Raw genomic sequence first — 26917 nt, forward strand, 5'->3', positions numbered from 1 at the left:
GCTACGGAATTAAACATCAGCCGTAAAAGAGTTTTGAACCCTATACATGAGACTGAATACTAAAACAAGCTCGATGGAACTTGTATTCCACATGAATTGACAGCCAATAATCTAGTGGACCCAGTTTCCCTTTGTGAATCACTGCTGAAAATAAACGGAATCGAGTTATTTTTGGAATCATAGGATGCAGTCATTAAATTGAGACTCATAATCAATAAGTTCTATGGAGCACTGTAATTCATAATTATGCATTTAACTTACATTAGACGGTTTGACCGGGAATCTGCAATCAGTTGTTAAAAACGGAAGCGACAGTAGAATTTAATAATAAGACAAATATACACGGTTTTAGACCTGATCAGACAAAAGCTGTTGTAAAGCAAATTGGGGGGCTGAAACTAAATCTGCAGCCCGTTTTTTTTTTAATTAGTTCATTAAGTTCAATAAATTCATCATTTTACTATTTTTGGCCATTAACGGTCATTTATTGTATCAAAAAGTATAAATCAGAAATTCACACAGTTTGAATAGAGTTTTTTATAATGTAGCGGTAATCGCTCATCATGCCCTAGTCCCAAAATCCTTATTTATATTTACGTGTCGCTAAAGTTTTGTGGGAAAAAATCAAGATGTGAATAGAAAAAATTAAATTTGGGAGACATTCGAGCTTCAATTTATTAGTAATTTTGCAACAACTTCTCGATTACGCGCTTGTAACCGGTGATTTCTGGTTAAGAAAGTTGTGAACAACACTTTGCAACGATGGCCATGTTGCTGCTTACGACATAGACATTTACGACTAAAAAAATAGTGCTTCTATAATTTTTGGTAATGAGACTTTTGGAAACAATTTGGTACTGGAAAGCCAGGCCTTCGACATTGAGCGCTTTGACAGAGTTCTTAATAAGTTTAATTTGAAGAGGTGGCAATAAGACATCATATAGATTCATAGGTGGTTCAGAGGACACGTTTTGTTCTTCTGGTTCATAATGTGTACCAGTCGGACACACCTTTCTCATATAATAAAGATCAACTGCACAGCTGTCCGCCAAACACATAAACAGCAAAAATTCACGAATCTAGATTTCCTAGACCATAGACCTCTAAAATCAATATAGCATTAAATCAATTAATATTTCGAAATTAAGTACAACTAATTTATTTCACGACCTTTAGATCGCTAGAAATTTTGCACTGATGCTCATTGTACTTGATTTTGGACAAAATTATAAGTTATTCCTTAGTTTGTACAGCGTAAATATACGGAAAGCATGATTTTTTATTTCCAGTGTAGGGTAAAGCCACCGTCAAACTGTACGTAGAACCCTTTATATAAAAACGCTGTTTTTTTTATCATATGATGCAATCAAATCAAATAAACCTCTGTGGTGACGTCGGGCCTCTTCTTCTTATCGCGAACTGGCCACAGAATAAGATGAACCAAAAACGATCAAGGGCACGCAGAAAAACAGACAGCAGATTGATTCATCTTTCGACGTCCAAGCATCTTGCATTCAATCCACAATCATCCATTCAGTTATCAAACATTCATACATTTTCATTAGTTAATTAGTTGTATAATAGTTAGTGTTATTAATAAAGTGTTAAGGGAAACATAGTTTCATTCAATAAATTAGACGAAGACCTCCATACCTCAAATCATTACATATATTATTTTCTTTTTTTTAAGAACTTTTGATGAATTCAAACCGCTAATGAAATCACTCAGTTCACTTTACGATTACGAAACTAAATGATTTTCTTCCATAACAAAATCAGCTTTCATTGCTCGCCAGTAATAAGTCATTTTTGAACTTCTTCCTGGAATTGGCAATGGATCATTGACAATACGTTGTACTTGTTGTACGTACTATTATTTTTTGCATTTAAAACAACTACATTCGTCGAACAAAAGTAGAAATCACCTACATAATTTTTCTGTTCTGTCCATAACGTTGGCACAGGAAATGAAAAATATACATTTTCAAGGAGTGATCAGTACTTCTACCGCTTGATTCTGCACGCATTACTAAACAATTTCGTTACCCATAATATTCATAAAAGTGGCAAAGTAACTTATAAAACTTACGTCTAGTACAAATTAAATTCATTAAATCAACCATTTCAAACTCATATATATATATATATATATATATATATATATATATATATATATATATATATATATATATATATATATATATATATATACGATATTATACATTCTTCACAACAGCTTAATAACAACCTGGTAAACTTATCAAACATGTATCGTATTGACTCGGCTCGATGCAAATATCCCGAAATTAGTTTTAGCTAGAGCATCATCGAGATGTAGAGACCGACGCGTCAATAACGACGTCCTCAACGACACAATGACGAGAAAATTAAATAATCGATCGAATGTGTCGAATAGAGGTTGTAACTCGGTGGAAACTGAAGTGGATTTAATAGTCTCCGACAGCACACACGTTCATAAATAAAGCGTACTAATAACATGTAGACAAATAGACGTCTAATATGAAGACATATTTCAAGCAATTAACAAAGTTACATAATTAAAGGTATATTTACACCAACCGCTAGGGAAATATGTAAAATGTTTTAAACTGTTGTAAATTTTGTCGACACAATTTTGAATAGAAACGTAGGCGAGGTACAAGGCTGAGTCAATATGATAACTAATATAGAAATTCCTTCATTACACCATGTATTAAATATGCTATATTTTTTAATATATATATCATATTAATACTACTCTTAGTAGTTCAACAATATACTCAGTGATTATGATGATTTCTTAATTAAAATCTTATTCTAAAATAAGGACGTTTAGCCTAAAGTTATAGTTCTTGTAAATTATGGCTATATTTTCGTATAATAATTATTCTCAAATTCTCAAATTAATTTAAAATTTATCAAATTATTAAGTTCAAATTTAGCTAAGTTTCTCGGTACACAATCCATTTACCTCTGTAATAATACAATAATATATACAGTTATACACATCTCAAAGATAACATATTAATTGAATGCACTGTCTGATCTCTCATCATCTTCGATTACTTTGGTAAATAAACAGAATGCAATCCTATCCCTATCAAAATTCTCAGTTCTATATTATTTTTTACCTCATTTACCCATGCTTCAAGACTTATCGGGCCACATTTATACTTTGTAGCTATGGAATTCAATCGATTTGCTTGCTGAATATCTTTATGAGTCAACAAGTCTAATCTTGCCATTTAATCAAATTGCACTGCCTAAATTATCTCGAATTACATTTAATATAGCAAACACGTTCACTGCCGATCTAGGATCAAATACTTAACCTAGAAGCCAACTACGTTTTTTCTAATTAAAACAATAAAATATTTCTAATAATGTTTTTTAACGTATGTCCAATCTAGATTTTAATATATTTTGACAGTTTTTTTGTGTCACGCGAAAGAGCGTGAACGGCACTGTTCAATTGTATTACCGATGACCGCATAACGCGCGAGCGCGTGGCGAATGAAAATGGACAGAATAGGAAAATAGATTACTGATTAGAAGATATAATTTAATATGCCATAACGAAATTATATATATAATGGGAATGAATCAACTACCAAAATGAGATATTCAGCAAAAAAATTACTAAGTAAATGTTACTACAAACAAATAAAGTATTTATTTAAGTAAATTGAGAAGTTAATAGAAATAAATCAACGACCGTAAGCTAATGCAAATTTTTACTAAAACTCACAGAATAAATAAAAACCCTATTCAGATAAATCATAAGAGGTTTATTATGACTAATTTTTAAAAAGTCTAAACAGTAACCATGATATTTAGGAAATGCACTGCATACATAAATAGTGCCTTTTCTTTTTTTTGTGTAAATAACAATTTTACATTGTTTTCTCATTACCTTTCCTGCTTACTTCTCCTCTTATATCTTCAAAACATATTCGCTCATAACTGCTCTGGAAGTGGGCGGAGCCATTAGTAACCTTATTATGACAGACAAACAAAAGTCGTAAATTGGAATACGGTTGCCAGAATATTTATTATAAAGTTAGGGCACGTTTCGTATCTATTTTTCCAATTTTAGGGCGAGAGGGTCCTGACTTATATAATTCTGTAATACATTTGAATCAAAAAAGAAAAATCGAAACCAAGCACCTAAATTATTCACCTATAGTCTACAGACAATGCCGTTACAACTGTACATAAACACCGCTAATGCCGAACTAAATACAACGCTTAGAAGAACCACCGCATATCTAACGCGCTGGAACGTAATTGACGTCCAACAAGAGATTAATATAACGCGCTAGCGCGTTATTGGCAGCGAACGTCTTAATTAGATTTTTGACTGCAATCATATTTCTACCTTGTCATTGTCTGTCATAGTCATTTTCATACTCTATGTGTGTTTTAATATATTGTATTTTAGATTCCCTTCCCTGTTGTGTCAGTTTTATACCAACTGGACAATGCTAATAATTCACTGGTATATTGAATGTCTATAACCCTTTGATACTCTTTTAAATTTCCAATCAATTACACCCCAATTTAGAAATGGTAACATTTTTACTAAAATATGAACCTGCAATGTTAATAAATGAAAAATGCTCTTTCAATAATCTTTCCATACCTCAAAATCTTCGAGCAAAGCGCTTAACTGTTCACTGTTGTAGATGAACTGTGATTTTGTTGAGATATACTGACATAAACAACATGCAGTTACATTATCTGAACTTTTACTTTCGCAGGGTCAATTATACCTAAAATATAATGAATTTGTATATGTAACTGAATTCAATATGCAAAATAAAATTAAAAATTGAATACATGCGCACATGGATGGTTTTTCTGGATACATTTTCGGTAAAGTGAACCAATTAGTTGCAAACTTCTTTATTGAATTCGTCAGAAATGGCAGGTGGGAAACATAGCAAACAGCTCCGAAAAATACATGGACCAAGATCATAAAAACTAATTTGAAAAATAAGAGTTAGTCTCTTTATCCGAGACCAGAACAGCTACAGCCGCCCATCAACTGTGGCGAAATTTGGTAAGAAATATTCGGAGTCTTGCAGTACCAAGAGGAGCGTATTCACTGAAAAGTAGATATTCTCCCCAAGCGCAGGCTAGAGATTGATGATTATGATTCATACAGCAATACCTTGTTCAAATATATTTGATATAGTTTAAGGCCTAGCTGTTTTCGTTTATATATTTATCAAGTATGTACTTCTTCCAGGTTAGGAAAACCATCTAAATCAATATATGCCAAGGTATTTGGCATCATCTGAAAGTGAGGATGTTGGAGAAGTTCCTTTATATATGATATATTTTATTAAAGGCGTTTGCCCAGGAATGCAGCTGAACAATATACTCTGGTATTTAAATATATATTATTTCTGTATATGCTCTTATTCTATAATTACCTTTTCTTACAAAACTGAAATATATATTTCGGAATAATATTTCTTTTTTCTATTATACCGGTTTTTCCACCGGTTCGAAAATCATAATTATTTTAGTTACTTTCTAAATGCTAGGAAAATAATTGATTCGAAATATTGCATTAAATATAAATGTTGTTAATTTTTGCGTCCTTCACTGAGAGTTGTTATAAAATTTTCCCGGTTTATAGATCATATACTATCATTTTTTATAATATTTTTATAATTATCTCTCTATTATTATTTGCTTAACTCATCTGGTAATAATTTTCTCATGGGGTCATTATCATTTAATAACGAGTTCTTAAAGTAGATTTAAGTTCTTTCACTATTATTAACTACTTTAACTTGTATTAGCAAATAGAACATTTAGACGCCGCAAGTATGAAAATTGAAAAATATCACAAATTTTTATAACAAAAATTAAAAATATAGATATGTTGATATAAAAGAAAGAAAAACTCCCAATAAATTACATTATAATTTATACATTTTTAGATATGTGACAGATATAAGGAAATATCTACAATTTTGAAAACACAAACAACTTAATAACCAACATAAAACGCTGTGTATATGTTATGCGCTGTATAAAAGTGTATACAATTTGGAGCGAAAAAAATTAAATTCGTAAAGTAAATTGCTGTAGGATGTATATCTTTAAGGTGTCAAAAACAAAAATCTACTAATTTATTGAAATTACACTTTTCAATATCTAACTTAATAGCAGTGGTTATATAACATTTAGTAATTCTTAATGGTAGCAAAATACCTGAAAATGACAGATAAAAACAAGAGGCCACAATATATTAATGACTGAAACAGATTTTTTAAAATTTACTGATGAAATATCAAAATAAAGGTTATACGATAGAAAAGAATATAAAATACATCCGTATTTAGCCCTATATAAAAAATAATTTTATGTAAGACCCAAAATATTACTGGGATTTCTGAAGCAAAACTATATTTAACTAAGAACTTACCAAAGTGACACAAAGCGAAAAGCTCTCTGGATATTCGTGCAATTTTGCCAAAGCTTTAACTTTGCGGTTGTCGACTCAAATCCAAAGGAAAGTAAACACTTTATTTCCGATACGAAAGGCGAAATTAGCGACCTTGACCTAAAAACAGCCACTTTCCAAGTGATGGATTATAAAGACATAAAACCGGCAGTCAAACAACGACGAGAATATTCTGCGGTTCCAGGCATTTTTACTTCATTTTCATCAAGTTAATGTTGTCGTCAACTTGAATAAATACATACAATTCTTACTGTCATTCATGGATATTTTTACAGATAATAAATACAGATATTGTTAACTTGAAATAATACATTGAGATGTTGGATAAACTAAATTATCTCTAAGTAAAAATTATGAATAAATATCAAACACAATAAAGATACAGCAAACGCTTGTTGAAGTGAACTATTTCGAACCAAATGTAATTCACATTATCTTCAATATAAAAATATGTTCACAAAATAGTTTACCTTTATCATATCTGAAGGTCAAAGCGCTCGTGGAATGTACCTAAGGAATATACAGTCATCTAACAGTTGTCTTATTGTCTCATTCGACTTGTCATCTAAACAATTTTTGAACAATCATAATCAACAGGTATATTAGATTTTTTAAAATGAGCGCGGATTTTTTGCTTTTTTTATCATCGGCTTTATTTTCTTTCATGTATCATTATCATTAGTACAAGCTAGAAATGCTATTCATTGTTTTTCAGTTTTCTACAGTTTAATTTTCATACAGTAAAGATGTGTTTCGAAAAACGGGTAGTAAAACTAAATAAAGGAGTAACATCTTTGTCGCAAATTCAGCGTTAAAAAAACTCACAATAACAGCTTTAACACTGTGCTAAATTTAAAAAGTAAAAGTGCGATTAGACGAGAAGGCCAGGGCAATAAAACAATAAATATAAAATTGATACAAACAAATAAAATTGATTCATCAGCATCAGGTGAAAGGAAATTCAGTCTGAGAGATTTTGAGTCTGAAAAATCCAATTAGCACTCCAAATGAATAAAGGATGAGGGAAACTCTTTAATACGTGGATTAACGAAAGGTCAGCGCGGTAAAACCTTGAAATTATATTAACCAGTATGCGAAAACAAATAAATACACTTCAGCTGCAATTAGCTAATCAAAATTCCCAGTGCAAAACGACTGTAATTAACAAGGCCAATGAAAACAGTTCACCTCTAACATACGAAGCTGATGAAGAAGAATTGCAAAAAGAAGAGTGCAGAATTTCGACTAAAACGTGTCCCAGACTTTTGGAAGATGGCTGAAATAATCATCATCCCAAAACATGGAAAACCACCAACCATGCTACCAACAATATCTAAGGTATTTGAAAAACTTCTGTTGAAAAGACTGAAATCAATTATAGAGAGAAGAAACCTAATATCTACAAATCAGTTCCAGTTCCACCAGAATATTTGATAATTGACCAGTTGCATAGAATAACAGATGTAACTGAAAACCCCCATGAAAGTAAAAGAGTACGGCCATCTATATCCTTAGATGTAGCACGAAGTTTTGATAAGGCATGGCATGGAAATCTTACATTACAGCCAGAATTTATAGATTCAAACACTAGGTAAGCCTACTCTACTATAAAAGCAGCTAAAGCAGGTTTACCAAAAGAAAGTATATTGGGGCCAATTATTTACTTACTCTACACATGTGATATACAACAATTGGAAAATCTCAGATGGCTACATTTGCTGATGGTATTGTGATGAAGTGACAGAACAAATAATTGTATCCTAATTTGGAAAATTAAAATTAATGAAAGTAAATCTGCGCATGTAGAGTTTACGTATAATTAGACCGTACAAGCGTCAATAACAATAAGTAATATTATCAAAGAAACAACGCTAAGTATCTCGGAATGAATCTTGATACAAAACTGTCGCTGGAACGAACATGTAAAAAAGAAAAGGAAAGAACTGGAGTTATTATGTAAAATATATTAGTATTGGTTAATTGGAAGAAAATCGCAATTATCAGTTAATAAATTGTTGTTATCCAAGCAAGTATTGAAACATATATGGACATAAGAATTTAATTATACAAAAAAATTTTCCAGAACAATGTATTGAAAATAATTCTAGATGCACCCAGATACTACAGGACTGATTACTTACACCGAGACCTTCAGATATCTAACTGTAAACCAGTCAATATCGAAGTAATACAACTTTTAGATAACACCAGAACAGGATACAGACTCAAAAGAATTAAACAATTTGATCTTGTATAGTGTATTAAAGTGCATTTAATAGAAAAACCGCAGTGTTAATACAAAAACATTATTACACCAGAGACTAAAATAAGGCCGATGGGTTCTCCTAGATATATACCTAAAGTTAGGTTATCGTAAAAACAAATTATAGGTTAGGTAATAACTAGTAATGTAATAAAAATTCTAAAAAAATAGTATTTCGCTGCTAACTGCAACATACTTTTCCCACTGTTTAAAGGACCGCTTATAAAAGGAATTCTGCCTTAGTATTTTTTTATATTTTTCTGATTCCCTAATGTTCCCAAATAATTTGTAGTTTCTTTGTAATTTGTAATCTTTGTAATGTATTTTGAACATAGATATTTTAAATTTATATATTGAAATATCTGGACATAATTAAATGTTGAAACATAGACCGTAAAATATTTTTGCATCATCAAATTAATGTTGCCGCCGATTTACAATATATAAAAACAATTATCATTGTGTCATCACGTTCATCTGTTTAAGATGAATAAATACAAGAATTTCATAAATAAAAATGTATTGAAAAATGGGATAACTGAAATTATCTTTAAATAAATATGGGAAAGCGGACAAAAGAAAAGGTCTTTTGAGAAGTAAGGATAAAAACGCAAAACGGCAAAATTTCAACTCGAAAATATAATTTTCCGCCGTTCCATTGACATCACTCCGATAACACAATTTATTAGTATCGTCCCTTTTCGATGAACCGATAACCTTCACATACTGCCTACAGAAAAAGAAACCTTTATAAAGACATAAAACAAATTTAGATACATATAGAAATTCAATTTATTTTTGATTAAATTAATGTTTCATGAGGACAAAAGGAATGGCAGTAAAGCTGGCAGTCAAGCTTTAGGTCTTCGGTATCATTGTCGCAGTATCGAGTATTATTCCAATGTTATTATTTTCCATAATCATTATTTGTATCATATTTTGATTAAAGTGTATAAGATAATTAGCATACGTAATTTCAATTGTGTTACATCTGGGAAAAAAAACTGATAGTTTGTAAAATATTAAATTATAATATATATATTTTTATATTTTAAAGTCTCCTTACCAACGCGGGTTTATCTGGACTGGATCTACTGTTTAACGTAGGTTCCAAACCATGGTACTCGGCATTACGCCTACCGACTGACAAGTGACCAACTTTAAAATCATCCTAGAAGATATCCGGTCTTATCCAACTGGTTATTGGCGTGACTGGGATCACTTTCCTTGTCGGATCTTGCGCTGTTGCCTACGAAAGTCACAAACATCGATTTGCTACAATACCCAAACAGGATTCGAACTCGTCAGAATCGCTACAGTAGGTGGCTCTAGCGTCGCGGTATAGTCGCAGAACTGTCGAACCTATCAGAGAGAGATAATTGTTTGGATCTCTGTGCTGTAAATATCAGTTCATTTAAGGTTTTAAATTCCAAAGAGTAGCTTCATTTTGAATTATGAAAATTAATTTTTTTTAGTATTCTTTAAATTTGTAAAGAAGAATGGAGAAATGATCTTCAAATATTTTTATTGCATTTTGATTGCTATTTTTATTAGCATAATATATATTTTTAATTAATTATATCTTAAATTAGATATGCTTGGTACATCTTAATTTTCAAATTCATTTACTACTATTGTTCTATTGCACTTGCATTATTAGACAAGCAAAGCGAGTAAGGGATTAATACATCAGCATGTATTTCCCAAGTAAGTATATAATAAAACTGACCTACTACAATTACTTAAGCTAAAGTTAAAAGTACACTTATACACTAAACATTTCGTGTGGTTCAGTTCGCTTCAATCTTCTGCGTGTTGTCCAGTAACTGCATTGCTTCCACATTGCTGTGATTTAGTAACCTTATTTCACGTTTCAACACGAAACCTTGGATCACTTCCTGTATTCATTTGATTTCGAGGTCATTGTGCAGCTCTTCGTTGACTACACAACGATAAGCATTGGTAATTAATCGTAGAACTTTGTTTTGGGTGCGTTGGACCACTACTTGATTTGATGTCTTAGTGCAACCCCATATTTGCACCCCATAGATCCCAAATGACTTTATGATTGACTGATAAACCAATCTCTTTGATTTTAGGTCAAGTGGAGAGTATTTTCCGACTACCCAGTATAGTTACTTGACTTTGCGTCTAATCTGCTTTGCTTTTTGTCTAACATGATGTATCCAATTTAACCTACCTTCCAGATAAATTATTCCGAGGTATTTTTCTGATTTTGCTTGTAGAAACGAACATCCATCAAGTGATATAATTAGGTTTTTGTCATTTCTCCGCAACGTAAAATTAACATGGACAGATTTAGATCTATTAAGCTGTATTTATAGACAGCTACTTATTATATTTTCTACAGCCTTAGACAGAGATATATCTTTTTCCATGATAACTGTGTCATATGCAAATGTACCAAATACTGTTTCTTTTGTTGTTGGTATATCAGCAGTATAGAGCAAATATAGGAGTGATCCCAGGATACTCATATTCTCTGTGGAACTACAGCCAAAATAGGTTTAAGTATCTAAATTTTCTTTTCAAAAGATATGATTCCAGCAGTGCATTTCCAATTTGCTATTTTTGTATATTAATCCCAAATGCCATACCTATTTAAAAATATTGCAGTGCAATATTTCGTTTCTTCGAATGCCTTTTCAACAACCGCTGTTACTCTGTGCACTTGGTGGATCGTCAAGTGGTGATTTCGGAATCCAAACTGGAAATCTGGTATTTATATAAATGGTTTTTCTATGAACGGTTGATAAATAATTGACGTTTCAACAACAGTTTCTCAAATAATTTTGATATTGCAGGTAACAGCGTAATAGCCATGTAAAATAAAACTTGTTCTGTCGATTTATTTTTTAAGCATAATTATTCGAGGAACCTTAAGACTTTCCGGAACATGGTTCTGTTTCAAACAGGCATTGAATAACAGTACTCTAATTATTGGTCTTTTAAATCTTAGAGTTGCTTTCCATAGAGAGTAATCTTTGTCTGCTTCCAGGCTTAATTTACTTACATATTTTTTAAAGCAACTCTGTGTATATTATTTAATCTTTTGATTTGTCTGATTACTAATTCTATTAAATATTTTGTCTACAGCATTTCTGGTTCCGTGCCATACTCTTCTACTTTTCGTCATTTTTTATCAATTCCCTAATTTTAATGGGGTAATTTACCTCATATTCTGATTTCTCTCTTAAGGTCGGGGTAGCTTGTTTTTCAGCAAGCTGAATTTGCTCAATTATATTTCGGGTTTGCAGTTCAAGATCGTCTATACTTTTAAGTCTTACGTTTAAACTTATTTGTTTCTGCATTATAAGTCTAAACGTGTCCCAGTTAGTCAATTTGATAGTAAGATTAGGCTTCTTTGTCTTTTTTCCAGAATTGTCGCGCCTATGTTAGTGTTAACAATACTGGAGTGTGATCAGAAGATAGTTCGCACAAGCTTTTGATTTGATGAGATGCTTTTCGAAATGTAAAAGTCCATTAGGTCTGCTACTTTATTATTGTCGGTGGGTCAGTAAATGGGTTCACGCCCTAAATTATAGTTACAATTAATTACAATTATAGTTAATTCGTTTCCTTTCCAGGTGTTATTAATCGTGAACCGGCTCGATTGTAATCAAACTCGAGCACGTTCACTGGGGTTTACTATTCAATATGCGTCATAACCCCGATTTTAAAAGTATATTTATAATGAGTCTCCGATATGAGATCTATATTCTATAGGGGTATGTATACAATATATTAGATATTTTACGTCATAAATCGTTTTGTTGTTCTCATTTTGTAATAAACCGATGTAAAACAGCGGGAAGGCCTTAATAAGTTTTCGCGATTTACATTTACCTTTTTTTTTTCACTATAGGTGTAACGGTCACGATTTTATGCCCGTGAGTCTCTAGTTCGCATTTAATATCATCCTGATTTGTTGTTTGATGTTGTCAGATGTTTCTTTATACTTCTATAATCTACTTCGTTTGTACAAGTATCGTTAGCGTCATTATTTGATAGAAAACTTTGAACTATACTCAGTTACTGGCTACTCCTTTTATCTGTGTTCTGAATTTATTAAAATTACCAATATTACGTACCTAAATCGTGGGAGGCAGAGTAATTATTTCTTCTTGTTTATTTTTTTTTGATGTTCTGTGCGATATTTCTTTGATGTTTTCTTACCAGCGAGGAAGGTGTCATCTCCGATTTCTTCCTCTTTTCATTCTGCACTGTCTGTCCAAATAACTTAAAATACTTATTTTTTTAAAATATATTAAGTGTAATGATATGTCGAGAAACTGATCAATCAAAATCGACTGAAAGTATTCTGATGTATAGTTCAAAATGTAAATATTTACTATTTCCTAAAAATACATTACTACTGTAGGAAATAAAGATTTTTTCTACTATAATTTCCACATGACGTCACTTCCATGTAACTGTAAGCATTAGAAGCCAGAACATCAAATGTTTTATTCTGTATCTTAATTATGTATTCTTAAGCGTATAAAGCATCCCTTTCATGTGATTGTAATATTGTAATAAAATGTCTTAATAAATTATTTGTTTACATCCTAAACAACAAGCGAAATCGAAAAAGTGACTTAATGCAAGTTAATAATGACGAAATGCTATATTATGTTTGTAGCCCCCTTGTAAAACATTGCAGTCATAGTATTGCTCTAGTTTAGCTTCTATTAATATCGCTGAATAGAGCTTTACATGGACCTTGTATTCCGGATGGATGTTAGCCTCCACTGTGTACATAATCTTATTGCTTTTAGGTTGACCTTAACTTACAACGTCATCGCCGTAATACGAGGTCCTGGGATCTAAAATAAAGAAATAATTTGTTTTTATCAGAACTTACATTAGATATGCTTAGTAAAATCTTTAAAAAATAACTTATCATTATATCTGTTAATTTAATTGCATTAAAATACTTAATTGAAATTAAATTAAACTGCTCAATCTAAAATTAAGAGAAAGATTCATAGATTATATAAATTCTTGTAGTTTTTTGTTATAATCTTTTGATTCCCTATATGTTGTCCGGTGGCTGTGTTACTTCTATGTCGATACGATGCTTTGTATCCTATTTTATTTCATGTTTTAAAGCAAAAACCTAGATAACTTTTGCTCGGTTTTCGACTGTCGTGATGTTTATTATTTAACCTACCTTCAAGATAGATGATTAATAATTATGCTTAAGAGATCGGGCATCTGTCAAACGATATAATTAAGTTTTCGTTATTTCGCCGCAACACAAAATTGATACGGATAGACTTCGAACTATTAACCTGTATATTCCAATCCCATTTCTGGATCTTGCTTACTATCACTTCTTCTTCTACACTTGTAGGAAGAGATACATAATGAAACGCATGCCATAATGACTGTCATCGGCAAATGCGCCAGTGTCTTTTGTTTTAGGATATAGCAGGTTAGAGAAAATAGGGCAGTAGTCCCAATACATTACCCTTCAAACTTAAGCCGAAATTAGTTTAATCGTTGAGACTATCCCTTCTTTGCTCATATTGTGGATTAGTCCAAAATATCCCATAAAATATCTGCGAGGCATCCAGAAATGTTACAAGGCAGTATTTCTTTCCTTCAAACGCCTTTTCAATAACCGCTGTTACTCGTTCGATTGTTGAGAGGTGATTTCGAAATCTAAACTTGAAATCTTACACTTTTATATATAAATTGTTAATTGTTTAACATGTTTAAATAGCAATTTCGGATATGACAGGTAGAAGCGAAGTAAGGCACAGCTTGTTCTATCGATTTTTCTATTATCATTTAAGCATAATTATTTATCCCACAAATAGATACTTCAGTCTCAAATATGTATGTGAACATTATGATTGCTTTTCGTGACAGTTCATTCAATAATCCAAGTGAATTATCATGAATTGCAGGATAATTTTTAGAGTTTAGGCTGATGTAAACTGACATGACAAATTCCACAAGGGAAACCAGCTCTATAACTACCTTCTTATATATAGTTTATTCAAAGTTTTTTTTATATATGCGTCATGGATATTTGTGACGTCAAAACATTGCAATGTTGCCGCATCAACTCTGAGTTTTAGTTCAGTTTGGCTCTGACATACAAAAAAATTCTAATCTAAATAAAATAATTAAACATAATTACTGTTATGAAATATAATTTATTGTAACATTATATTAAATCTAATGCATATATTATCGAAGGACTTAAAACTTAAGACTTTTAAGTTAGAGTTGTTTTATTTACATTGAACTATATTCTACACCACCCATTAGGTATTTTCTGGGCGCATCTTTTTAAGCAGTGATATGGATCCCCCTGGAGGCTTAATCCACCTAATTGACGATTATATATCAAAGTAATGTATTTTACTTTCATTCGAGAGAATATTTACCTTTTTACGTTTAGTTCTTGTTTCCTTCGATGGTGTGTTTACTTGTCAAGTCCTCTTGGTATCACTGTATATTTAATTTCTCCTGCTACTATCTGTGTACACCATTCTTGATAAAATTAATCATCGAATTCTGTCTAATGCATTTACCATATCTATAAAACAGTTAGTATTCATTCTCTCCTCATACATTCTAATCTAATGCTCATGTTTAATTCTTTAAACAATTACAATCATATCTGTGTATAAATCTTTCACGCCCTACAATACCATTTTCTAAAATTATATTCTATTATGTGCATAACTTTAATTATTTCAATCTCATCACTCTGTATCAGGAATTTCCAGCATAATCACATATTCTGAAAGTTTCTTTTAGTCACTTTCACTTTCCGACTCACTGTCTAATCCAATCACTAAACTGTTAAATTCTAATCTGTCTAAAACATGTTCACCATTTCACCATTTATGAATGACTTCCTTCGTATGTCTTAGTTCATCCAAATCGAAGAAGTTATGGTTGACAATGCTTCCCTGCACATATCCAAACAGTCCTTGATGGAATATCCTTCTCGACCTGTATGTCTGTTATAATAAGTCTTTTGCTACCCTCCATATCAAATCGATTGGATTGAATATACAGTGATAGGGAGGAAGTCTTAACATTTGTGACCATATTGATCAGCCATCTGATCTACTGTATAAATTTTTTCGATGACCTAGTAACAATTTGAAATAGTTCAGCTTTTAGCATAGTCTCTTCAAAACTAAATTCATGGTTTGAATTTTCCTTCATTCCTTCATCACAGCCTTTGTTCATACTATTAAATTCCTCCAGGTTTTTTAACAATTGATTTTCAAAACATAACAGAAATATATTATGGTTCATTTCTCCATGGTAATCTCCCATGAATTTAGGGGAAAACACTAATTCTACTCCAAGAATAAACCCTGTATAAATTACGATATATCTGCAATTAAGTATTAATAAATATAATGACCGACAAAATCGAATGCTATTGTGACTTTTACCTTTTTCAATCAATTTTCGTTGTTTTTACACTTTTTTTTACTATCTTGCCAAGAGTGCCCCAATGAACCATTTTGAAATATCCAAGTTTCATCAACATACACAAATTCAAATAATTTATCTTCCTTGGTCTTATTCTATGCCTTTAAAAATTGAACTATTTTAAAGCAATATCTGGAAGTTCAATTAGACCTCTTCCAGGGCTATCTTTACGTCATTTAAATCCTATGCCCTGTAGGACTGTATGAAGGGACGTTTTTTATCTCTCAATAAGCTGTATGTCCATAACTCTTTTAGGTGTGGTTTCCAGACTAACATTTTTCTTTGAACTAATTTTACTAAATTATGTTTATATCGATAAAATAGTTTGTGTACTTACTGTTCTTATATATTTCATATATTTGATCTCGAATAGAGCCAATATCAAGATGGTCAAGTTTTCTTGGTTGAATCTAACGTATTGTTCTTCATTTTGTAAGCGATATTATTCTCAGTACCTACACTATTATTCAGCGCAGCACCAACACGCTAAAAAACATTTTCAATAAAATTGCAGCAACTTATAGTATTTAATATCATCAACTCCTCTCTATAACGGAATTTCCTGGTAAAAGGAGGCCTTCATTATCTCGTTCCTTTTCGAAATCACCTATTAAAGCCGCATTGGACAACCGGACGTTGTCCAGCTGTCAGGCGTATGCAAAATTCTTGAAAGCTATAATGATAGGAGGTTTTAACCCTTACCTATAAATTACTCTGGCTGTATAATTAACTGTAGTTTTTAGATATACTATAATGTTAAATAAATTAAATTTGATAACATTTTTGTTTAATTATTTTATTTAGATTAGAATTTTCTTGTATTTCAAAGCCAAACTGAACTAAAACTTAGAGTTGATGATAGACTTTGCGATGTTTCGACGTCACAAACATCCATGACGGATATATAAAAAAATCTTTGAATAGACTATATATAGGCCAATAAATATATACGTGTTACATCAATTGTATATCGTTCTATAAGAATAATTCCCTTTTTCGTTGTCGGGTCTATTTGTTTGAGATTTTCTAACGATTCTACGACCCTTATTTTTCTACCTGAATACCTAAAGATATTTATTAAAGGGCCAATACACCTATGTAATATGATATACCATTAGGAAGGACGTTGTAGAAGTGCCATGTGAAAATGTAATGAAAAGACATTCACATACGAGATATCGGCTTATAAAATCGAAATATAAATCAAATAAATTATAGTGATTGTCTTATTAAGTTACAAGCAAGTCTAGTTTAAATAGTCGTAAGTGATATAAAAAGCGTGAAGTGGCTCAAGTGTTATTAATACTAATAAAACTATCTAGGCAGTTCTCACTCCAGAAGCTATCAAAGAAGTTTTCTAATGAGAACAAGGTCATACACTTTTGTTACCTATATCCCATCTCGAAGCAATTCTGTTAATATTCATTACTCTTATGATCTGTCTGATAACTGATTCTATTAAACATTTTCTGTTTGTATTTAATTATGCTGATTCAAGTGAATAAGTGAATTAATTAGAACCTCTTTGTTCGCTGTATTGAAGGTGATGGGTATGTCACTCCTACCCTGAAAGCATCCTGTATTTACTAGTATACTTTATTTTTATCACTAAATAAACTAAAGGTCAAACAAAGGCCATAGAACTTGATTAAACAATGAGCGCTAATCTGCAAAATAGTCCCAAAGATAGCGTCACAAAGCTATAAAAAAAGCAGATCTATAGTAAAACGATATTCCAGAATATATATATATATATATATATATATATATATATATATATATATATATATATATAATCCGAAATCCGAAAACCAATAGAGAGAGAAATCGGAGTATGAGGTAAATTACATTTTATATGATAAAGATATGATAAAGAAAGAAGGCAAGCAGGAGAGTTTGATACAAAACCAGAAATACTGCAGACTATTCAAGAAGTCAAAGAGACTAGATAAATTGTTAATTATGTTGTTAATGTTAATTAGAAAATTCTTCTTATTCGTTTCTTTTCGTATTCTTTCTTTTCCTGAACTCTTCATACTCCGATTTCTCTCTCTATTGGTTTTCGTATTTCGGATTATATATATATATATATATATATATATATATATATATATATATATATATATATATATATATATATATATATATATATATATATATATATATATATATATATATATTTGTTACTCAAGATCGTCTATAGTTCTGAGCCTTACGTATTAACTAATTTGTCCATGCATTATTAATTTGAATTTGTCCATATATTCCTGTCCAAATAATGCATTCTTTAGTAAAATTTGTTTTTGTATATTTGTTTTCAAAGGACATTTATTGGGGACAATATACAACATTAGACAATACTTTGACCCATCTTTTCTGGCAATATGGTGCCAAGAACGATGTTGTTTTGCCAACAATAGACTAATCGATTTATTTCTTCGCGCATTTCCAACATTTCGAAACTGTATGCTAGTCCACCCATGCTGCATTTATCTGAACAAGTGGTAATCAGAAGGAGTTATGTTTTGTCTCTCAGCTGAGCAGAAACAGCGTATCTTTCGCAACATTTAGAACATGTGGCCGAGCGTTCTCATGCAAGAAGATGGCATTGTGTCAGTTACTCCCTATTTCTGGTCGTTTAAATAAAAATTTTCGTTTAAAAGGGTATCAAGTATTAAGCAAATATTTGAAGACTTTAATGTCAATTTTGTAGGGTTTTAATCGCGGCATCTAAAACCGAAACTTTAAACGCGTTTTTCTTGAGACATTTTTTTTCTGGGCGATTGTTATAATACCACAAGTTATACTGAACCAATTTATTTAGGACTTGGTTTGAGCTTGTTCTAAACTATAATTTTTTAATAATTCTTTTAGTATTCCACAATCTGTCCAGTGGGCAATAACTATTTGATGGGATTTATGTTATACGTTAACGTGTAGAAGATCGTTTCAAAAGTGATCTCCTGTACAAACTTATAAAACAGTATTCTATTTAATGTCATTACTAGTATATGTTATTCTAAAAACTATTATATGTGTCTATTAATCAGGTCGAATGGTAGTAAACATTTTAATCTACGTAATTCACTGACATCGCACACATTTAATTGTTTGGCAAGTGCATTCGAATGCACTGACACCCTTTCACAGTACTTTATGTTACACTGGCACGTCAAATTATACTCGTTATGATTTCCATGTGGGTATCGCGCTGAATTAGGCTGCTACTGGCATAATTTGGGGCGTCAACGATGATACGTAAAACTTCCAAAATAAGAATATCTGAAGGATGGCAATGTTGGATTTGCTATTAGTGCCCCACAGTTCGATACCGTACGTCCACATTGGACTGAAAATATACAGCAATATCTTATTATCCAAAGATAATTTGGATTTATGTTCTGTGAGCGTCCGATCAGCAATCTATCTGTGTCTGAGGTCGGTGTACAGGAGATATGACAATGAGTCAAGGACACTGCCATGTGGAACACTTGAATATATCGGATATAGTTCAGTGTATTCGTCACTCTGTTTCACAATAAAATGTCTATCTGTGAGATATGACTATAGTAGCTGAAAATGCGGATACGGCAAAAGATTTTTTTAAATCTCAAAAAAAATTGAAAAACCGCTTCCTTTTTTCAAACTATAATAAAATATTCAATATTTTTTAAAAAATTCTTAAATCTAAAAAAACCGCATCAACTCTGAGTTTTAGTTCCTTTTTTCAAACAACTGTTATGAAATATAATTTATTATAACTTAATCTAATGCATATATTATCCAAGGCTGAAAAGATTCGCTTGATTTTTCTAAAATTTGGACTAGAGTGTGGATTTTTTGAGACCCCACATTTCATCAGCCTGTAATTTTTTTGGATTTTTAATCTTCTTCGCATTTGTTTACTTTATATATTTTTAAGCATTATTAAATACCTAATAAAAAATATGAATCATAAAAATATTATTTGTTTTTTTATTTGATTTGCCTTGAAAAAATATTTGAAAATCGCGAAAAACCAGACCAAGAATTTATTTGAGGCCTTTGCTTTGTTAGAATATTACAAGACTAGCCTTACTATTGAAAATCTAAAACTATACAACTGATAGTTAAATATCCTATTATAAAAATTAAATAGATAAAAATGACCAAAAATGTAGATTACTGAAGTTTCATCCTATTAGTGTTCAACTTATCAAGACGGATTGGTGTATTGCCTAGTTTTATTTTCTCAAATATACTATCAAATTATTCCTATTTTTTTATTATAACACCTTTATTAGATATGCTTAGTACAATCTTAATTTACAATTAATTTATTACTACTTTTCCTATGTACTTGGATTAATTAACAACCAAGACGAGTGCGAGAAAATACATCAATATGCATTCCTCAATTATAAAATTATAATAACTTGTAGCTATAGTTTACACTAAGGGTATACACTTTATATAAATCCGTATGGTTTTGTTCGCTTCAATCTTCTGATATTCTCCGCGCTGTCCAGCAGTTGTATTGCTTCCACGTTAGTATGATTTAGAAGATCTTTAGTTAGATCTTCTTTCCTGTTTCAAGACTAAATCTTGGATAACTTCGCAAATCCATTTGATTTCCAGCTCATCGTGCAGTTCTTCGTTGGTTGTTCGTTGGTAGCAATAGGCATTGCTACTCAATCGAAGAACCTTGTTTTGACAACATGGTATGACTAGTTGATTTGAAGTTTTAATGCAACCCCATATTTGCACCCCATAGGTCCAAATTGGTTTTATAATTGTATTATAGATCAACCTCTTTGATTTTAGATCAAGTTGAGAGTATCTTCCGACTAACCAGTACAGTAGGTTCTAATGTATTTTGCTTTTTGTCTAACATAATGTTTCCAATTTAATCTACCGTCAAGATGGATTCCAAGGTATTTTGCTGATTCTGCTTGAGGAATCGGGCATCCATTGAGTGATATAATTAAGTTTTTATTATTTCGCCGCAATGCAAAATGAACGTGGACAGATTTGGAGCTATTAAGTTGAATTTTCCAATCTTTCGTCCATTTGTTGGCTCGTCCATTGACTGCCACTTGCACTTTTCCTTCCTATTGCCCTAGGCAGAGATATATATTTTGCCATAATAATTGTGTCACCAACAAAGGTTCCAAGTAGTGTTTCTTTTGTTGTTGGAATGTCAGCAGTGAAGAGGAGATACAGGAAAGGTCTTAAGGCGCTACTTTGTGGAACTCCAGCCGAAATAGTTTTAAATGTCGAGAACGCCATTTCGTGCGATACTCTAAATTTAAATACTCTAAAGGGTGATATTACGCTATATCACTTGAGTAAAGACCCACATAACAACAACACTGACATGCGACTCTTTATTTTAGAATAATTGCATGACGGCTACATTGAACTTGTTGGCATTACTACAGAGTTCAATATGACCAAATAAGTATTACTTCATACAGCATGCAAAAATATATTTTGACATATAACCCAAACCTAAACATTTAACCTAAACATAGAGAGAAATACATTTTTCTATATCTTCTAATTCTATCTCATTAAGCGAGTATAATATTTTTCTGATTGTTGATTATATATTAACACCATGTTCAATTTTTCTAGATTACAAATACCTGGAATATCTGAATGATTTAGACCGACAAAATGTTGAATTGGAGTACGATATGCACAAACAGTGGCCCTTTCATTTTTTTAAAGAACCAGAGGATAATCGAGCTAACGAACTGGACGATAATTTCGTACGTAATGAAAATATACGAAACATCGTAAATAGATTAAACAGGTAAGCACACTAAAAATTTTATTCTTATACGAAATTAGTTTTTTTATATTTAAAAGCACGTGGCACATATACTACGACTATTAAGTACTTTTATTTCAATAATGTCCCAATATTCAAGTCCAGGTCTCACCCAAATTTAACTTAGCTACACTGTTACGAGGGGTGTTCATTCCCTTAAAATTATTTTTTTTATTGTCATGTAATAGACGACCAAAAATTTTACCTATAGTTCTTATCATAAAACAGCCAATGTACGTCATAGATCATATCAAATATAATGCCAAATGCAGTCGTAAAATTTAAATCTCGTTATAAATTCGGAGCGGATTTTCCTTCTCTTTTTACCTTAGTCCAAAAAAAATGCCGTCCGTACTTCGGAACATGTAACCGAATCAATAATTAGAGGTTATAAGCAGACAAGCGTTGTAAGCCAAAAGTCGAAATTGAAGCGGCAACATTGCAACGTGCTGACGTCATCAGTTTCGATGAGATGTATAGGTCGCTTTATTGGTATAAATGGATCGTGATTGGTTTAAGATTGGCATATACATTTCATTGATATTGGATTCAAAATATTATTATATGATATTTCTAAATTATGTTTATATATTCTGTTCTGTTCAATAAAATGTTATTTTAATCAGATTCATAGTCATTTACTATGTGGTTACAAAGAGAAGAAAGAGAATAAAAGTAGCCGATATTTTATGGAATAAGAATATAGAGACACACCAGAATAGTATTAAAGTTAATAATCATTTACATTTTTTTTACTTTTTGTCCATAACAAAATTATACTAAATTAATCACAATTTTACATTATTTTATATATATTTATTCTTATGACAACGTTATTTTCCCTTCCAGTTGTTGACGCTTAAACATATACCGTCAACTATCAATCTTTTATAATAAAGTTAATGAACAGAAACTTGTAGTTTCAGATTACAGTAGACATAAAATTAAACACACACAGTTTACGAGAGCAGTTTAATATAATAAGTCAGTAACTTTTTCGAGTGATTTTTTTTGTTTTTTTTTCTTAATTAAATACATTTAGTTGAGCGTTTTTATATTAAGATATTTATATTTTTTAATAAGATCTATTAGAGTTCTACCTTTTTTTATCGAAAACAAATTCTTCATCTTTCCCTGTTATAATATTTTAACTTATTTAATCTAAATATATATCATTCACTATCTTAATATAATATTTGTATTGTCCTGAAAACTGTTACATATTATACAACCAAAAGTTTTTAAAAATATAGCTCTTATTGTAACGTTATTAATATGGTAGAATCTAGAAATAAAATAAAGCAGATAGCTTAAACATACAGTATAATAAAACAATCTTGACGGTTTGTTAATGGGGGAATGAGACACTGCCTTGCCTCTATAAACTTAGTCTCATCTTGATGATTTACAGAGTTAGCCATAACACATTTTAATTATTTTACATAACCGTTTAGAATATATATTTTGCATAGATTAAAAAAAAAGTAAAAAGTAAGATTTCTTTACATAAATTAACCCCTTTTTAAATTAATGCTACTTTAATAAGCATCTTTTTAATGAATAAAACAATTCACTATGCAAACATCGATTGACTTTGCAATATAAATCTTATTGTAGTGTAGTCACATTTTGGCATTGTTCTGTTTGTTCACTAACATTGTTCTATTAAAATGTTTACATGATCTACCTATTTTTAAATAAACGTAAGAACTACCTTGAAAGGAAAATAAGGTCTAATTTCTTTGCTTTTCGTTACACAATACTTTTTAGAACGAATATACATTTTAATGAACTAATTTTGATTAGAATTTAGTCCCGAAAGCATAGAAAAACGCTAACACAAGTTCTTCTTTAAGTCCTGCATATATAAAACAGCACCCAAAACAAAAAACAACAAACGTACCATAGAAATGAATTGAGCAAATGCCTTTGCATCGCTTAGCATAGTGATTGAAACAAACTAATAATATGGATCGAAAACGCGATTGTAGTGTCATCTATATTTTGGACGTTGCGAGACATGTCTTCAAAGTTTCCTCTAAAATTAAATGTGTATTTTCGCTGTGATCATAAATGTCACATGTCACAGATAAATAACGTCGGATATAATCATGTATTAACATCAGTTTAAAAAGGATTTTAACAAACGCTCACTTTAAATCAATCCCGATCCTTTTAGGTAGAATTTTCGTCTCGGCTCGAACCCAACGTGTTTTATTTTTTCAACTTGCAACGTTTAATATCTTCGAAATTACTATTAGATCTTTGTAGATCTTTTAATTCTGCAATACCATCCAGGACATTAACAGTAGTCCGAAAATATCTGTGTTCTGTTAATAAGGAATTTGTTTATTATTGCAATTGCACACCGTAGATCCACACTAAGTTGAAAATGTCTTTACATAATAACAATTTACTTTATAAACATTCTTTGAGTCTAACACTTTCAGTTCTGCTCAACTATCTTGTAAGAAAAATTAACATTGTGGATTTCATGGCATTAGCTTTATTCATGACTTCTTCATAAACCGATTCTATCATGTTGACTTTGTATTTTTTGCGTCTTCTTGTTATTACTTATAAAAAGTATAGCAATATCATTAACGAATGTAGTCACGCTTAGGAATATCACTGACACAGAGCAAGTACAATATTGGTTCAATGACATTACCTTGTAGTACATATACAGAAATAGATATTTTACTCTGAAGTAGCAATTCGTATAAGTCTTTAGTTCTATGATCATTTATGATTTTACTTTACTAGCAAATTTATTTGTTATACGAAAACATTGCAAAAGATATTCAAATTATCACATAAATCTTGTTTATAACTTCAGGCCTCTGCCTATATACTACGGCTCTAGAAACACCGATCGATTCGCCCACGGATGGAAGAATATAAAAGAAGTGAACGACAGGGCTAATCAATTGAGTCAATATTTGCGATACAAAACACCTTCCGGTCAGGATCCACTCGAGGAAGTTCGCATGTATCCGCAGGAAGAAGACTTCACTTTCAATGAAGATAATGAAAGTGATAACGTAAGTATGAAGGAGACACAGCATCCCAAACAACTAGACATGTGAAAAAGTAATCCACGTTTATTTAACATTAAAATAAAAATCATCATAAATTATTTAGTCTGAAAATATCGTTTGAATAAAATCAATAAAACAGTGTCGGCTTGGTTGCCACAATTGTCAAGGCGACAAGACGGGGCTCCTACCAAAGTTTCACGTTTGAATCCTGCTGGGGTATGGTTGTCAATTTATGTTTCTGATTGTTTATAATTGTTATTGTAATCCATTGTATCCATAAGGCAAAAGTGTAAAGCCCGGCAAGGAAAATAATTCCAGTCACGCCAGTAACCAAGATGGGTAAGACCGAATGTCTTCTGAAGTTGTTCACTCGCCTATCTATATTCTTAATTCCAAAGTCTGTAGTTCGGAGCCATTAAAAAAAGTTAAACAATAAATCCAGTCCAAATAAATCATTAGTGGATAAAAAGGAAAACTTTAAAATAAAAATAAAAGTCTTCCTATCACTCACCAATAACGAAAATAGTTATGCATCATTTAATCATAAAACGCTTACTATTTAAATCTGAAATCACGTTTTTTAATGCAAATATTTGGGTTATCTGAACAACCCGTGGATTGACTTACTTCACATTAAAGTGCCTGTATTTACTATCTACTGTTTTTTCACTTTCTCAGCATTTCAAAACGGGATACTAGCTAAACCATGTTGCATCGGTCTGAACAAATAATAATTAAAAAGAGAGTAAGAAAATCGATACTTCTTTTTAACACTATAGTTATTTCATCACTCCAACTTCACTATTCCACGCACAATTATTTTGAGAACAATAATCACACAAAAGTTCGATTCAGTATTCTCCTTTAAAACCCCTAGGTTATACACTACATATCTTACGTATATACATATCATACTTTTAAAAAAAAATCAAAAAATATCGGCCAAAAATATCGATATATGTATATATCGGTCAAAAGAATATCGATAAAAATTTCGATATTTTTTCAGCATTTCTTCGCTGCAAAAAAATTGTTAATTTAAGCTGCAATGCAAGAAAGTGACATTTTGTCAATTGATTGTTGCCTTTTCTCGAACTATACGTTATTCAATTTGTTTAAATGTCTTCAGTAGATATCTGTAACAACAGTTATATTCGGTTTCTGATAGCACACTTACTTTTTTCTAATCTCACCATATGGGCGGAAAAAGTGCCATTTTACGTAGAGAAAAATAAATCAAAACTAGTGCGTTTAACAGATAGACTTACATTAATACTTAGCATTTTCACGCATAGTTATCGCTGATGAAAATATCTAATGAAATCACCTAATAAAAAAATATATGCTGAAGAATATGCTAAAAAGCAAATAACAAACGGACAAAACTGTGACAGTATAAATAATGAGAAAACAAAAATAATAAAAGTTGGGAATACAAACACTGCCAGAAAATAATAATAGAAAACTAAGAGTTTAAATATCTAGATATCAAGGCGGTGCGAAATGGAAACATAAATTTAGGGTTAGGTAATAAATACATTTAATACAAAAAGGTAATTCGAAAAAGAACTAAGAACACAAAAACCATAATGGGACCAGCTCAGAGTCAAACAGCAGAAAATTTGTGTAAAATAAAAATAACATATGACAAAGAACCAGATGTAGATAGATACATTGTAGAAATAACTAAACGTGTCTAGGTCTTGCTTTGAAAAGTTACTAAAAAAGTTACAAATATAATCACAGGATGTATAGCAGAAAAAAAACGATAAGAGAGCATGGAGAAAAAAGTATGAAATAAAATAAGAACTGGACAAATGTTGATC

General features: G+C 31.1%; 1 protein-coding gene across 1 annotated transcript in view; it reads left to right on the forward strand.

The window, feature by feature from the left end:
* Positions 1–26917, forward strand: part of LOC143198696 (uncharacterized) — a 90290-nt gene that overhangs the window by 21028 nt on the left and 42345 nt on the right. The window contains exons 3-4 of the mRNA XM_076408055.1: positions 21852–22032; positions 24890–25094. Coding sequence (XP_076264170.1) covers positions 21852–22032; positions 24890–25094 — 386 coding nt within the window. The remainder of the gene's footprint in view (positions 1–21851; positions 22033–24889; positions 25095–26917) is intronic.

This window comes from Rhynchophorus ferrugineus, unplaced genomic scaffold (assembly GCF_030347505.1).
Source record: "Rhynchophorus ferrugineus isolate W39M unplaced genomic scaffold, kcgeb_rfMv2 rfM6, whole genome shotgun sequence".
NCBI lineage: Eukaryota > Metazoa > Arthropoda > Insecta > Coleoptera > Curculionidae > Rhynchophorus > Rhynchophorus ferrugineus.